The sequence below is a fragment of the Esox lucius genome, chromosome 16 (genome assembly GCF_011004845.1).
Source record: "Esox lucius isolate fEsoLuc1 chromosome 16, fEsoLuc1.pri, whole genome shotgun sequence".
Lineage (NCBI taxonomy): Eukaryota > Metazoa > Chordata > Actinopteri > Esociformes > Esocidae > Esox > Esox lucius.
The window spans coordinates 23,765,064-23,782,508 of NC_047584.1; the positions used below are offsets into that span (position 1 = coordinate 23,765,064).

General features: G+C 43.4%; 1 protein-coding gene across 4 annotated transcripts; it reads right to left on the reverse strand.

Annotated features, from left to right (window-relative positions):
- Positions 1–1,341: 1,341 nt before the first annotated feature.
- LOC105016365 (coiled-coil domain-containing protein 138) lies at positions 1,342–17,158 on the reverse strand. 4 transcript variants are annotated; one of them, XM_013137811.4, is made up of 14 exons: positions 16,886–17,158; positions 16,490–16,709; positions 15,880–16,034; positions 15,664–15,755; positions 15,148–15,416; positions 14,947–15,066; positions 14,050–14,127; positions 13,045–13,152; positions 12,423–12,578; positions 12,176–12,295; positions 11,146–11,308; positions 7,866–8,039; positions 1,937–2,075; positions 1,342–1,687 (listed from the first exon to the last, which is right to left on the reverse strand). In XM_013137811.4, the coding sequence occupies exons 3-14, from the start codon at positions 15,972–15,974 to the stop codon at positions 1,549–1,551; spliced, it is 1,653 nt and encodes a 550-aa protein (XP_012993265.1). In that variant the 5' UTR covers positions 15,975–16,034; positions 16,490–16,709; positions 16,886–17,158; the 3' UTR covers positions 1,342–1,548. The 4 variants fall into 4 exon arrangements, with proteins under 4 accessions (XP_012993265.1, XP_019910122.1, XP_012993264.1 ...); XM_020054563.3 differs by having other exon boundaries at positions 16,882–17,158; XM_013137810.4 differs by lacking the exons at positions 16,490–16,709; positions 16,886–17,158 and adding an exon at positions 16,251–16,466.
- Positions 17,159–17,445: the final 287 nt, after the last annotated feature.

Consider the following 17,445-nt stretch of genomic DNA (forward strand, 5'->3'; position numbering starts at 1 on the left):
GGAGGAGCGCAAGATCTCTAACATCCACCAGCTCTGTGATGTCATCACGGACTCCAGTGGCAACCTGTGAAGCACTGGTGAACTCCATGATATTGACAATTTGGGCCCAATTTGGACATTTTCACTTAGGGGTGTACTTTGTTGCCAGTGGTTTAGACATTAATGGCTGCGTGTTGTGTTATTTTGAGGGGACAGCAAATGTGGACTGTTATACAAGCTGTACACTCACTACTTTACATTGTAGCAAAGTGTCATTTCTTTAATGTTGTCACATGAAAATATATAATCAAATATTTACAAAAATGTGAGGTGTGTACTCTATTTTGTGAGATACTGTATACTGACCATAGTAATTTACCAGCTATAGATACTGTGATTCGGTCAGGTAAAGAACAATGGGCCCATACTTTCACCCAATGACCAGAGCTCCGGTCCAGACATCCATGAATGCCCAGTTTAACAGGCTTCTCTGACCATGCTCTCTCTCACTTAACGCTGCCCAACTCATTGTTCCACTCTCTCAAAGTAGCTTTCAGGTGCAAAACTGCTGCACACATCACTACCGCACTCTTAACTCAGCCAGCCCAGATAAATATTATACAGTATATTTGATGGTCTGTAACATCCAACATGATTTACTGGCTTCATGTCTGTGGTAAAGTGCAGCCACTAACGTCAAACAGGTAAATAGCCTTCTAATGAGGTAGACTGGGCAGTTTGGAGGCCAACATTTTACTGAGTTTCCAGAGATCTGCTTCACTGGAAAACACAAACATAAATTACTGGGACCGCGGCTCAGAGCCTGTAGCTGTGGGCTGTGGAAGACACACAGCAGACCCAAAGTGTGCCCTCAGTCAGTAATGTAAGTAATGAAAGTCAATAAATCAGTTAGTGACAGGTCCTGAATCATTAAGTGTTCGGACTGTTACAGAGCCTTATTAAAGTAACTGCTACCAACACTCCCACAAGAATGTTCTACTACGCTCGTGTGCAGACTTCTGCAGGACTTATTTTGCGAGGTGCTGAAGAACTTAATGCGCAGACCAATATTTTTTGAAGTTCGTATAATAGGCAGACTTTCCTGTAAACAGGGATTGACCTGAACAGGTACCAACACCAAGAGAGTCACATTGTACTGGATGTTGACATTTATTTTCTTCAACATTCTGCCTTGATAGATCTGTCTGTGCAAAATTCACCACACAGAAACATTCTAGTTAGGAAACCCCATGAATTTTCAGCATTAGTCTATAACAAACAAACGGGCTTACAGAAAACATATGAGACATACTGTATCAAACACATGTGTCTCATAACTGTGACAGAGAAGTCAAACAGTGGTTCTGGAAATTTCTTTGTTTATTGCTGTTAAAAGCTACCTAATGAAATCATCTGATTTGCTCAGAATGCCTGGAACAAACATCATAGCCACTCCATCCCAACATGATTCTAACTTCAAAGCAAAATGGAAAATTGAAAAATTATGAATAAATAAAACACAAAGAGAATATAAAACCTACATAAACCAAAAGAACAACACACATTGTATTATAAAGTGTGTGTGTTAAGGTTGAGTAGTATAGAACTGAGGTTTATTAACAGGAAGGTGTGTGTTGGGTCAGTACTTCTGTGCATCTCCTGCAGCAGCAGATGCAGAGAGCAGAGCTCAAACAGACGTCTGTTTTTCCTGTTAAGACAGAGGTTGACATACTGTTAGTACCCCTTGAGAACTTTAACTAATACCACGCATGTTCTAGAAACCCCCTGGATCTTGTAATAATGTGTCATGGAACTTAGAGGGAAACCAGGACCTATTCCACCAACTCTTGGACAGCTACTGAGGGTGATGGTTTTACTTCTAACCTTGCAAAAACATGCCTGATTCAGCTAACAGCATTCACAGTACAAACGGAAGACCATTATCAGTTTGTCGCACCTGATCTTGGAGAGTTTCTGGAGGATGATCGAGAGTTTCTCCAAGAGAGGAAGCTCTAGTCTGGGCTTCTTCACAAGTAAAGCTGCCATTCGGAAGAAATCTTCAGTGCTGCATGCAGACAGGAACTCATGCTGATACCCTGTACAGAAGGAACCACTTAGATAGGCATACAGCCAGATTTCAGTTCCACTGAAGAACATTATCGACATTTCCACAGACGAACCCCGCACACGTGCAGGGAGCTCCACAGACGAACCCCGCACACGTGCAGGGAGCTCCACAGACGAACCCCGCACACGTGCAGGGAGCTCCACAGACGAACCCCGCACACGTGCAGGGAGCTCCACAGACGAACCCCGCACACGTGCAGGGAGCTCCACAGACGAACCCCGCACACGTGCATGAACCCTACACTTGCTAACTGCAAATTCTTGCTTATGCTTTTGGTGACCCACGTGAAACTTTCACGGTTAGCCCACCATCTCTAGGGCCGTATAAAATCAGTTATGTTTTGGACAATTCCATTTTCTTTCCAAATTCCGTGATATCCGTTTCATTTTTGGAAAACTCTTTTTCTAATATCACGCCTCCATTGTAACACCAACCACGCAATCCCATTATTCAATATCATAGAGAAAACACTGCGGAAACAAAGTTGCTTGGATAAAGAGCTTCACACTTGAGGCTGAAATGTATCTAACTGTGAGGCATACTATCGCCTAGCTCCCCGGTTTTTATTGATTGCAAAAAAACTATGAATTCAACCCATCCGCCAACCCAAATATTTTAGGAACCTAAACCCGCCAGAAACGTGGATATAACCGCAGAGGGGTTCTGACGAGTCAAATCAGCACATCACGACTATGGGCAGGTAGACCTGTTGGAGCGAGCCCTCAGTTTCTGGCAGCACGTTCCCGCAACGACGTGATGAACTTAAACACAAACTCGGCCGTTAACGTCGCTGCCAATGGAAGGGCGCGTTGAGATTTTTCAGCGAACTAACGCCATGCAGTGAGTGAAAACACGTTCCACATAGAGATCCATGTGACACTGCCACCACCGCATATACTGCATGTATAATACTACATGCGGCGACATCAGGAGGATGCAAAATGCGGTGGTAATTATTATTAATATTACAGGACTATATTAACTGGATTATTATTTTATGCAGAAAAATACTTGTTATTTTTCTGTTTTGTTGGATTCCGTCCGTGACCTCCAAAAAGAGAAATGATAAGGCCCTACATCTGGCCTATAGCTGTACAACCAATTTCAGCTGTTCGTGAACTGAAAAACGAGCAGCGATGAAGTCTTCCAGTCATACAGATGGCACTCAACTCCACTAATCCAACAAGAGTAAATCTACATGATTTCACATCAAGAAGAATCCATATTGTCAACATTAAATCTGTCATTGGGTACATAAACACAGATGAAACAAAAGGAGGGAGGCATAGATTTCAGCAGATGTGAGCTGCATAGATCTCTGAGTTGAGTCAATAAATACAGTGTATGCAGCATCAGCGCTAGTCAGGTCTATACGGGCGTCTGGACATACTACAATCACAACAATGTGCAGAATAAGAGCCAAAGTCACTACCTCAATAGAACATAGTGCTTCTCATAACCAGCCTTAGAGATACATACAGTTGTGCTCATAAGTTTCCATACCCTGACAGAAATTGTGAAATGTTGGAACTGATTTGGAAAATATGACTGATCATGCAAAAAACCTCATATTTAAGGATAGTGATCATATGAAGCAATTTATTATCACAAAGTTATTTCACCTTTTTAAATAATAATGATAACAGAAATAACCCAAATGGCCCTGATCAAAAGTTTACATAGCCTTGAATGTTTGGCCTTGTTACAGACACACAAGGGTTTTTTTAAATTACAATTAGTGTCTGTGTATAAACAGTAAATTAGTTTGTTAGCTCTCACGTGGATGCACTGAGCAGGCTAGATACTGAGCCATGGGGAGCAGAAAATAACTTTTTCTGCTCCCCAAAGACTGGCATAACTCAGTAGATGGAAAAGGATATACAGTGAATATAAGAAGTCTACACACCCCTGTTAAAATGCCAGGTTCTTGTAATGTAAAAGAATGAGACAAAGATAAATCATATCAGAACATTTTCCACCTTTAATGTGACCCATAACGTGAAAAATTCAATTGAAAAACAAACGGATATCTTTGAGGGGGGAAAATTAAAAATAAAAAACTCACAATAACCTGGTTGCATAAGTGTGCACACCCATTAACTAATACTTTGTTGAAGCACCTTTTGATTTTATTACAGCACTCAGTCTTTTTGGATAGGAGTCTATTAGCATGGCACATGTTGACGTGGCAATATTTGCCCACTCTTCGTTGCAAAAGTGCTCCAAATCTGTCAGATTGCGAGGACATCTCCTATGCACAGCCCTCTTCAGATCACCCCACAGATGTTCAATTGGATTCAGGCGTGGGCACTGGCTGGGCCATTCTAAAATGTTAATCTTCTTCTGGTGAAGCCATGCTTTTGTGGATTTGGATGTGTGCTTTGGGTCGTTGTCGTGCTGAAAGGTGAACGTCCTCTTCAACTTCATCTTTCTAACGGACGCCTGAAGGTTTTGTGCCAAAATTGCTTGGTATTTGAAACTGTTCATAATTCCCTCCACACTGACTAAGGCCCCGGTTCCAGCTGAAGGAAAACAGCCCCAAAGCATGATGCTACCACCACCATGCTTCATTGTGGGTATGGTGTTATTTGGGTGATGTGCAGTGTTGTTGTTGTGCCAAACTTAAAATTTGGGAATTATGGCCTAAAGCTCAACCTTGGTTTCATCAGACCATAACACATTTTCCCACATGCTTTTGGGAGACTTCATGCTTGTTTTTGCAAACTTCAGCCGGGCTTGGATGTTTTTCTTTGTAAGAAAAGGCTTCCATCTTGCCACCCTACTCATATGAAGAATACGGGAGATTGTTGTCACATCTAACACACAGCCAGGACTTAACAGAAATTCCTGCAGTTCCTTTAATGTTGTTGTAGGCCTCTTTGAAGCCTCCCTGACCAGTTTTCTTCATCTTTTCATCAATTCTGGAGGGACGTCCAGTTCTTGGTTATGTCTCTTTTGTGTCATATTTTCTCCACTTGATGATGACTGTCTTCACTGTGTTCCATAGTATATCTAATGCTTTGGAAATTATTTTGTACCCTTCTCCTGACTGATATCTTTCAACAATGAGATCCCTCTGATGCTTTGGAAGCTCTCTGCGGACCATGGCTTTTGCTCTGAAATGCAACTAAGAAAATGTCAGTTAAATCACACTAGAACAGATTAACTTTATTTGTGATTAATCTGAGTCACTTTAAATGATGGCAGGTGTGTAATGACTTCTATTTAACATGAGTTTGATGGTGATTGGTTAATTCTGAACACAGCCACATCCCCAGTTATAAGAGGGTGGGCACACTTATGCAACCAGGTAATTGTAAAAATATCCCCATCGAAGATTTCAGTTTGTTTTTCAATTGAATTGTTCACATTATAGGTCACATTAAAAGTGGAAAAGGTTCTGATATGATTTATCTTCGTCACATTCTTTTACATCACAAAAACCTGGCATTTGAACAGGGGTGTTTAGACTTTTTATATCCACTGAAAAAGATATCCAAAGCTGTGCAAATGCCAATTAGTACTGTTCAATTACATATTAAGAAGTGGAAAATTCAAGCATCTCTTTATACCAAGCCAAGGTCAGGTAGACCAAGAAAGATTTCAGACAAAACTGCCAGAATAATTGTTCGGGATACTATTTTCATCTCGTCACTCATGGCTTTGGAGTGACGAGAACAAAATAGAGCTTTATGGTCACAACCATAAACGCTTTGTTTGGAGAGGGGTCAAAAAGGCCTATAGTGAACAGAATACCTTCCCACTGTGAAGTATGGTGGTGGCTCACTGATGTTTTGGGGGTGTGTGAGTTCCAAAGACACAGGGAATCTTGTGAAAATGTATGGCAAGATGAATGCAGCATGTTATCATAGAATACTGCCAGACTATTTGCATTCTTCTGCACAAAAGCTGCATATGGGGCGTTCTTGGACTTTCCAGCACGAGAGTGTCTCTAAGCACAAGGCCAAGTTGACCTTCCAGTGGTTACAGCAGAAAAAGGTGAAGGCTTTGACCCTCCCAGTCTCCAGACCTTAATATAATCAAGCCACTCTGGGGAGATCTCAAACGTATGGTTCATGTAAGACGACCAAAGACTTTGTATGACCTGGAGGCATTTTGCCAAGACCGAAGGACAGCTACACCAACTGCTAGAATTCGGGGCCTAAGAGACAACTATTAAAAAGACTGCACATTGTCATTGATGCTAAAGGGGGCAATACACAGTATTAAGAACTAAGGGTATGCAGACTTTTGAACAGGGTTCAGTAAATGTTTTCCTTTTGTGTTTTATGATTGTGCCATTCTGTTATGACCTACAGTTGAATATGAATCCCATAAGAAATAAAAGATGTGTGTTTTGCCTGTTCACTCATGTTTTCTTTACAAATGGTACATATATTACCAATTCTCCAAGGGTATGCAAACTTTTGAGCACAACTGTATATCCAAATCACATTTCTTATTTTGCTAGTTCTACTGACTGAGATCACATTCTCCACAAAACCAAGCCATGGGACTGAATAAAAACACCTTTAATCCATGTATGGTGTTCAATAAGGAACAGGAGAGTAATATTCAAATTTTGGAGGTAATATTCTAATTTTGGAGGTAATTGCGCGTGAAAAAGCAGTCTGCTTTAGAAACAGTCTCATGGTGTTACCCGAGCAGACTGGCAGAGACCCAGGAGGTATATCCCTGTTACTGGAGCACAGAGCCAGACACCTGCCATCTGGTCCCTAGTGTCTCCGCTCCTCAACCTGATGAGGGACAACAACGGACACGGAAGGCCACGTCCTGATTCAGCACCCCTCTGGTTATGGTCAGCCCTCTACGGGGGTCACGTGGCGCCCGGCTACGGGGCCACGCGGAATCTGACGATAAAAGAAAACATTAAAGAGACACAAAGCATTTCGAAAGCCGGTGCTTCCACACAGGTTTTGCATTAACATCCACGCATGCATGCATGTCATGTGCAATGTTGCCCATTATCTTGGCAGCCACACCTAGACGGGATCTAAGGGCGTCTGTCGGTGTTTCCTTTATGTTGGCGGTTACTTGTAGATTAGAGTACATTAACCCAGTGATGGCGTGAACCCTGAACAGAGTTCTATGAGGGCTTTGCCTCAGGCACAGACCCTTGGCAGGCCTACAGTAGGACAGGACAGGATGCCCAGAGGAGGAGGGGCACCTTCAGCTGGGAACCAGACCCCTGGGTTTGTGTTTCAGACACTATGCAGGTGACCTTCAGTTGTAAAGTGCATGAAGGGGGCCTAGTGAAACGGGGTCTGGGACGGCTGCCTTGGGGGGGCAGACACTGAGCAGGCCTTCAGCAGACCAGGGTTTAATGGTGACCTTCAGGTGTGAACCCCAATTCTCCCCCATGGCCTTCCTCACACTCGCCTCATTACTCCCCTGTAAACCAGGCTAATCACCGCCCCCCCACGCCCCCCCCCTTCCCTCCTTTGTCAGTCTGTCCCTCCCTCATAAATCACTGTGGGGCGCTGAGATCTCCGCCTGCCACGGAAGACTTCAGGGGACAGAGCGCTTAGCTCTGCACAGTGTCACACACACGAACACAGAAAAACAGGGCGCCACCCGCAGCTCTGTTCAGTTTCAGCCAATGACACGGCTACTTGCCTCAACCAGCAGTCATTCCTCAGTCCAAATGCTAAATAAATAATAGGAGATCCGGTATGTTCTGTTCTGGAGGAATAGTGAACCGTGGTGGGACTGATTCATGTGGAGGAGCCCTACTTACGAGACTCTCCACTGAGCTGCAGCAGGATGTCTATTGAGGTTTGCAGCCCAACTTTCCCACATCGGAGCAGGGCAAGGAGGACAGACATTCCCCCATGCCGCAGAAACAGCCCTCGGACATCCACACACACCAGGTCACTGTGGAGGGAATCCAACACCTGGGCCACAACGTCAGCTGGAGGACAGGAAACACAGCACTTAGACATCACAGACACCCTGGACACTGAACCCAGCAGGACGTCCCCTTGGGCACTGAAACCAGCAGGACGTCCCCCTGGGCACTGAAACCAGCAGGACGTCCCCCTGGGCACTGAACCCAGCAGGACGTCCCCCTGGACACTGAACCCAGCAGGACGTCCCCTTGGGCACTGAAACCAGCAGGACGTCCCCCTGGGCACTGAACCCAGCAGGACGTCCCCCTGGGCACTGAACCCAGCAGGACGTCCCCCTGGACACTGAACCCAGCAGGACGTCCCCTTGGGCACTGAAACCAGCAGGACGTCCCCCTGGGCACTGAACCCAGCAGGACGTCCCCCTGGGCACTGAACCCAGCAGGACGTCCCCCTGGACACTGAACCCAGCAGGACGTCCCCTTGGGCACTGAACCCAGCAGGACGTCCCCCTGGGCACTGAAACCAGCAGGACGTCCCCCTGGGCACTGAACCCAGCAGGCCCCCACTGGACACTGACACCAACCTCCAAGCCAGAGGCTCCCTTACATCTGAGCTCACTTAAGGTCTGTATAAAGCTGGGGGATGAATCTCATGGGAGTTGAAACTGAACGGGACCGTTGCTGACAAGGAGCTGGACCCCCCCCCCCCCAGTCAGACTGTACCAACAGGAGTTGTAGTAACAGTCATAGCAGTGGAAGAGTGAACAAGGCAGTAAAAGCCAGCAGAGTGAGAGTGGCTGAGAGACGTGCTGGCAACTGAGGAGACATGTTTATGAGGCCTGGGATATTGATGCTCTCCAGACACTACTGAAGTCTGGGTCTTGCAGAGACTGGGGTGTAGGGGGACACCAGACCCCCCCCCCCCCCCAAACAAGCCTGCATTGCTGGTTCTGATCCAAACCCAAACAGGGGGCTGTCAGCAGAAAGCTTAACAGCAAACGGGCCATTTTCTAATCTCACCACCATGTATGTAGACGCAGAACTAGGAGACTCACTCCAACCCCCTTCTGTCTCTCCAGCTAAGTTTCAGGCTGAGATATTAAAAGTGTAGGTAGCATTTAGCAGAACTACAGAGCCCAGAAAGTCTCAAACATTTTCACATGTTGTCGTTTCAGTGCCTCAGTCTCATGGATTTCAATTAGGATGGTTTTCCAACTTATATACGCATCAAACTCCACACGAGGTACATTGTTTTCTTATTGTGAAAATGACATACATATTAGAAATATAAAACTGAACACACTGCCTGGAGAACTCTCCACGGCCTCCTAAATTAGGGGATTGATGTAAACTCCTTCAAAATCACACAGTAACTAAATAGGTCTCCACCTGTGTTAAATTGTAGTCATTCACGTGGTTTCAGGATAAATTCAGTGGTTTCTGTATGTTCCCTGTGTTGGGTAGTGAACTGCAAAGCAAACACTCAACCATGAGCACCTAGAAGATTTCATAAGTGCTTATGTACTGAAGTTCAGGGGATGAATATAAAAAGATTAGAAAGGCATTGAATCCCCCTTGGAGCAAGATGAAGTGGAAGGTGTGTGACACCAAGACCCTGTCAAGATCAGGCCATCACTCCAAACTGGATGAATCAGGAGACTGATCAGAGAGGCTAACAAAAGGCCAATGGCAACTTTGACAGAGCCACAGGCTTTTATAACCAAGACTGTGTGAAAAGGCGCAACAATCTGTCCTGCATGCTAGAATGTAGGGCTAACCCCATTCAGTCCACTAATCCATTGTTTGGTCAGTAGGCTGTGGAGCATTCACCAGGCCATGTGACGACTGATTGCCCCGTGTCAGCTGACATCCCTGTTGCTAAGGACACGGGGGTGGCGCAGTCCATCAATCAGAGCAATGGGTACTATAGGTGAGGCTTAGACTAACAACCATCAGGCGTTTTTTTCCACATTGTACATGAGCAGAATTGTAGCCCAACATTTCTGTCTCTGTAGCCCAGCGGTCCCCATTTGTCTGGTAGTTGTGGTATGGGCGCGTTCTCTAACATTAAACTACAGCAAGCGCATTTTCCTTTGGCGGATATCGGTTGCTTTGGTTCTAAAATAAAAGGCTCTAGTGTGCGCCGTTCAATTGATGTGCTTTGCTGTTGTGCAAGTTAAACAATATTTTTAACTGGTACTTGGATTTTACTTCTCAGATAGCTACAACCTGAATCAGCATTCCTCAACATCAGGAAAAAGAGGAGGAGTAATGTCATAGAGGCTGAATCGGTAAAGCCCAGCAGCTGCAGTCAATAAGTTAGATTTTTAGTTATCTTGTGAATACCTCTCCTTCCTAATTTATATTAACCTTATTATTTAGTCCAACAGTGCCTTAATGCATCAAAGTACTTGGTTTAATAAAAGCATGTGTTATTATTTACAGTGATTCTTTTTAATTTTGATTAGTCGATTAGTCAGAGACATTAGTCTAATCTTGGTGGGGGACTGTCCTGTGGAGAACGCCATGCTCCAGGGTCCTGTCAGCTCCAGACCGTGGGCCCGGGAACAGCCTGCCATCCACTAGGGTAGACAATAGCCTCTGACTTGGGTAGCTGGGTTCATTACAGTGCATATTAAAATGTATTGAACTTTCAAAATGAACTGTTTTAGTTATAAGGAATGGGATTTGGACTACAACTAAGTTACTAAACCTTTGACCGCACTGCGTTGTTAGTTTCGTGTGTAAAAGGTCATGCTATCCTTTAAAATTGTTTTGTTGCAAAGTGTTTTTTATAAGTTCAGACATTTTTCTGTAGTTAGTCAAATATGTTAAGGGCCAGATACCTCATTTTAATATGGTAAGTATTAAACACAATTTTAAAGAAAATAAACCTTGCTTAAGAATGTAAAGCACAAGATAAATGAAAAACCAGTTGGTTTATTTAGTTAGTGGTTATAAATTTGCACGTCCCTCTACATCTGTGAGTATCACAAAACAAAGACAATTGCTCACAAACCAAATGGAAAACCGCAATACTGCCCTCTCCTGGGGACTTCACATAAGTACACCAAAAACACAGTCACAGATATCCCTTTGCTTTAGGAAAAATAGAGTTGGACTGGATAAGAGTGTGTCTGCATTATGCAGTGTGTGTGTGTAGTCCTACCCTGGGTGATGGTCCTGAGGATGATGAGGGATGAGAGGATGCGTGTGTGGGGGCAGGGGCTCCTATACAGAGGGGGAGGATGAGGGGGGACTCCGGTCTGCTGGGTCGGACCCCTGGACATCACCTCCCCCAGACGGCGCAGAGTGGACGACAGAGCCAGGCGCTATGCACGCACGCACACACACAAACAAACACACACACACACACAGTGTTGTGATTAAACCCACAGAGATGATGTTTCTGGCTTTGTGGTTCAAACCCAGCATGTTGCAATAATACTACAGCATGTGATTCCAGTTTAAACATCAAGCTTGTCAAATAACTGCCCTGAGAGACACACACACACGCGCACAGGCACGTGCACGCAGAGACACACACAGACACAGACACGCGCACACATGCACATTTCAGCTGGGAGTTTACTGGGTCCCCTGTAGCATCCATCCTTGTTGTGGACTCTCTGGGCCAAACTTTTTTTCATAAGAACCAGACAGCAATGCTGAGGTCCACATTATCCAGCTGGGTCTGAGTCTGGTTTGGTACGACAACTGTTTCCCCAGCCTGTTCTAATGTACCCCACACTAATAAACCACATACTGGCCAGAAGAGGACATGCCAACAAGCAGGACTCAAATAAAACAAAGTTTGCCTGCTTTAAAACTAAATGAATTACATCAGGACAACAAATGTCAACAAATGGCACATATCATAAATTACACTGATTTGTATTTGGTTTTTGATTTATTTGTTTTCATTTCTCATCCAAATGGATGACATACTGCAAAATTTGTTGACTTAGTACAAAAAAAACAAGGTCTCATTTTGGCTTGTGAGCAAAAATAAGTGCCTGAAATTTAACCAAAGCTCTGGATAGCCCATTTAACTGGAAATCAAACCAAAACCTAACTCTCAGTTGGTGGTTTTGTCTCTGCTGGTGGTTTTGTCTCTGCCGGTGGTTTTGTGTGCACTTGTTCTAATGTAATGCTGCTTTGCGTAGCTTTGTGCAGTGCTGTATAGTGTTGTGTGTTACCTGTGAGCTGCGGTCAATCTCTGTCAGGCTCCAGCATATGAACCTGATCAGGGACAGGTAGACCGAAGGGTCTGATGAAGTAGAGGACTGCTGAAGTTGCTCTACCAACAGAGGCAATGCCTACACACAGGACAACAACACATCAAACTACACAAATAACACCACCAGACAAACAAAAAGCAAACACAAAGCCAGGGGCATCGTAAAGACGCATTCAAATCCCCCAGACCCAGTCCATTCCTCACACCTTAGAGCACCTGTCATGGCGTGAGACCCCTGGTGACATGGGCTTTTGGCCCGGGGCTGTTCTGCTGTCTCCTTCTACCGGAGGAGACGCCTGTCCGTCTAAAACCCAGTCCAATAGCAAAGCCTGCAGCCTTAAAGGGGCAGAACTTCTACTGACCTGTGGAACGACATTTTACATTAAGAATTTTTGTCATTTACCTGACACCCTTATCCAAAGCAACTACCAACGGCGATTGCATACATTTTCGACCCGGTCCACCATGGGGATCGAACCCACAACCTCTGGCATTGCAAGCACCATGCTCTAACAAATAAGCTACAAGGGACCGAATGAGACACGCGGAAAATACTTAACGCCCTCCTCATCAACATGTATGTTTGAGGTCTATCCAAAACTAATTAGTACGTAGTATTTTCTAAATAAACACACAAAAAGGAAATGAGGCAGTAACAAGTACAACAGCCACTGTTAATAGGGGATAGCTCTACATTAGGACTGAGGACATCAGGATATAGGGTTAGAGTGGCGGCACTTCTTACAATCACAGCTGATGAACTAATAGCTCAGCTGTCAGCACTCACCCCTGCCAGACGCACACGCATGCAATATACTATTCACCTACTTTGGCTGGTTTGGAGGTAGCAGTTGTCTGCGCTTTAGGTTTTGACTGGGTGGTTTTCAGGCAAACATCCTCTCTCCCTTTCTGTGCCATGGAGTACTCATACTTCCTCTGGAGACAGAGACAATAACATGAATATAAACCGACAGTATGTTTAGTAATGCAACCTAGGGCTGGGCAATAATTCAATAAATATCGTTATTAGTTTATTTTTATAATTCAATAATGAAAATAGCGTTGATAATGCAATATTACTACTTTGCTAATAATTTATTCCAAATAAGAAAGGATGTTTCATTCGGGTTGTAGTAATAATGCTACACACCAGTGTTATTTGATTTGCACTATTGCAATTTTTTGTTTATGTTTTAATGAAAACTATTATTAAAAGTTGAACAAAAAACCTTAAGCTTAAACAGTATATATACAACAAAAGGTTGTGTTTTTTTCAAATATATATATATAAGATTATAACGAGAACATGTTATAAAGCAACGTCCCAGGGTGGTCGTGTCTAGTACCTTGTCCGTCTCCATGGAAACGGAGGAATAGATAGATGGCAGTTATATCATACAGATACATGAAACAGGCATTCAGTGCCCCTCCAAGTAACGACTAAGAATACATCTCGGCTCCAACAGACAGTTCCGGAAAGAATTATGAGACCCCTGCACCTTTTTCTTTCCTTTCCAAAAAAGTTGAAAAGGAAGGTTTTGAGTGAGGAACAAAAGGGTTAAAATTAAGAGACCACTGCAAATTGAACGCTTCTGTTCCTCACTCAAAACTTTCCTTTTAAATTTGTTTGTGGTCTCTTAATTATTTCTGGAGCTATAGCTATCTATAGGTATCTATCTATCTATCTATCTATAGGTATATATCTATCTATCTATATATATATACACTCAATATCATATTGACAAAAAATCTGGAATATATTGTAATGTACGGTTTGGGCCATATCGCCCAGCCCTAATGCAACTCTCCTCTGTCTGTGGTCCGTTTTCTTACCTGAAGGTTCTCTAGCCGAGCTTGAACCTTTCTGAACTGGTTCTCCAGATGCTTGTTCTGCTCACTCAGATCATTCAGCTGAATACAATACAATAAAATAACATAACAGACAGTAAATATTCTGCCCTCTATTAACCATCATTAATGGCTGAAAAAGAAACCAATTCCCTTTGACCAAAACATTTCATAGCAGCACTATATAGAAAACAGAAAAGCGGGGTAGAAATATTAGAAGATTCAATCTCATGGCACAGGGTAAATGAACAGATTCATGTTACTGTATTAATATTACTGCATGTCACCAGATCTGTCAGCAGGGAAATTTGACAAACATTTGGTAAATACTCAAATATTTTGTTAAACTGACCATGAATATTTAGATCCAGGAAGGGGACAATAAATACAATAACAATTATCAGGTTTAGTGGCAGATTTATGTAATCTTGTCATCTGAGTTGATCACTTTTAATATAACAGATCAAATCAGAGAAATAATTCTCATTCTTGGCGATTACATTTCGTTTTTTCCAACAACTCTTCCCTATTTGGCCAGTGTATATACTACATATGACAATTTTTTTTACTGACAATAAGTTTATTTATTTAAGTTTGTCAAAAGGAATATAGAGAACAATCAAGCTGAAAAATATGCAATGGCAATGCATTATTATTTTTGTTTGCGGTCATAATTTACAATAAGGTACAAAAACTACCTTTGCAATTAGTTTGCATTTACATTGTTTTCTGACCAGATACTTTATCACTTAACTAGTTTCTAAGAGGTCAAAAATGACTCAGTAAAGACAATCTCAGTTACAGTAGTTATGTAAAGACCTTCCCAGCGTATAGGAGGTTATACACTGTCATAACACATGATATCATGACATAGGTGCTTGCCTGCTTCTTCATGGTGTCATTGTGTTCCTTGATGGAGTTGAAGCTAGCCATTAACCTCTTGTTTTCTCTGGTTCTCTCCTTCAGCTGGTCCTGTAGCTGTCTCGCCTCCTTAACACGGCTCTGATGGAATTTACATGAATGTGTATCAGGACCACACATACTGCATTTTAGTTGTGTGTGTGTACACACACGCAAAGGTACCTCCTGCTGTAACAGTTTGTTCTCTCTGTCCTGGAGCTGGCCCGCCCACTTCTGCTGCCTCAAATGCTCTGTTTGTAGTTGTCGGTAGATGTGCAGCATCTCCCGGTTTACTTGGCCCATCGCCGAGGGACAGAGGACAGGAGAGGAGCGTTGACTCGCCCCATTGCCCGGTCTCTCAGCCCTCACCTCCTTTTCTCTGGCCAGCCCCACAGTAGGCTCTGTCTCACAGGAGCCTGAGCTACCGGCCAGACTGGAGGGCAGGGTCACATCTGGAAAAACAGAAACACCCAATCATTGTTTTCAGCACTGTTGACATGCCCATTTTGACTGTCATATTCATGTGAAAATAATTTATCAGACCCTCTTATCCAGACTGACTGCACTGAACATGTTGTTTACCTGTGAGATTTGTTGTTGCTGTTACTTTGGGCACCTAGTGACTAAATGTTCATTGGTACCCCTGTTATCATGATGTGTTGGGACATGGGCTGAATATGATCAGACCCATGCACATACCGGTCTCTGTGTAGTGGATCTCTGTTTCCAGGAGAGGGCAGGAAGTGCTGTTCTCATCGTCACTGTCAACCTGACTGCAGTCACTGTCAAACCTAAGAAAGCAGAAAGACACTCATCATCATATCTCATCTAGCCGGTCTGCCACAGTACATTTCTGGCATTGGCCTTTCAAACTAACAGAAGCTGTAGTGTTGATGTTCTGTGGAAGAGCATGACCTGTTTGGAGGGTTGTTGACAGCCTGGAACAGTTCTTGAAGAGCCCTGTTGTAAGCACTCAACTCTTTGGTGTTGCATGGTATCACCTTCACCATTCTTTGTTCTCCCTGGTATTGTCTTCCATTCAGCCAAAATGCTTCATGCCCTGCGCAGACCTGCCAATACAGAATGACAAGTTACATAGCTAGCATATTCAGTGACTTCATTAGCTTGCAAAATATAGTATATTTAGGCACGTACTTGGTAGTTTGCGTGTTTCCTTGGTAACGAGTGGCCCAGCTGTTAGCTAGTTAGCGTGAAGTAGGTCATAAACGTTAGCTAGCTAACATGGGGCTAGCAATATAAACGATAAACTAAGCAGGACAACTAACCTTTTTTCTCTGCAGATATTTCATTTTCAACCGTTCCACCGTAATGTCGACATTGGTTTCTGGTGATTCTTTGCTCATTTTGTGTTTTTACACACACTGACTGTATTTTAACAAAATCTAAACTAAACCAACAGGTAACTTGCACATTTGAATTGTGTGCATACTTAGTAAAACCGGAAATGAAAAATCTGCAAAACCGACAGTCAACCCGAAGAGGGCACCATTACACTAACACTTACGATGACCCAACATTTGCCGCTGTGCCCCACTCACACCGAGTGCCTCCATGGTCATGTGTTGCTCACGGAACTTCCAGATAGTTGCAAACCCATCAAGGTCGGCACATACTCGTGACTGGAATGGAACTCATGTTGCACATTTCATTATTAAATGAAATCGTTTTAGACCTCAACCACCTGAAAATGTATTGGTCAGTCGGCAGGTTTTTGATGTTGTAGTCTGAAAATAAAATAAAGCTGTTAGAACTTTGTCCATATCCAAGGTCTAACAAACACATGCCTACGAATCAGGCGTATATAATAAGGCACACCTATCATTTTTTGGTATGTAAAGCACAAAAATAACATGGTGCCGTGTTGGATTCGCTTATGAAGGCTGCAACGTTACTCACTTACTGGAAGAGGCTACTGGAGAGTCTAATTAGCACTTTTCACCCCCTCAGCTTTGGGACACGGGTGGTAACGACAGGCGCATGAAGTGGAGGGTTAAGGATAGAGGGGAAAGGTAAGTGGTCCATTTGGGATTCATAAGCCATGTTCAAGGGGATTAAAATTGCATTATACACCGGGTGGTTTAAGCTTTCAATTCTGACTGCAAATATCCTTGTATATGAGACCGTTTAGCATATACATTTATTTTAGCAAAATGCTAATATAGGGTGTCCTGGCACTCTGTGCTGCCTCATGCCCTATTCCACATCACCTTGTGCCTTTTTGCTTGATTATAAACTGAGTGGTTTATATCCTGAATGCTGAAACAATTAGTCTCGAGGGGGGTGGTATAGCGAATATACCACACCCCCTTGCGCTTTTGCTAAAGTATATAATGTGAGAAATGTTTGTACATCATTCAGTCGGCAGTTATATCTGCAGTCATTTTGATCCTTGGTATCAGCCCAATTTGTTTGTAGGGTACGGCCTTATTTAAATTTCATAATCCTCGCCTGGTTTCTACT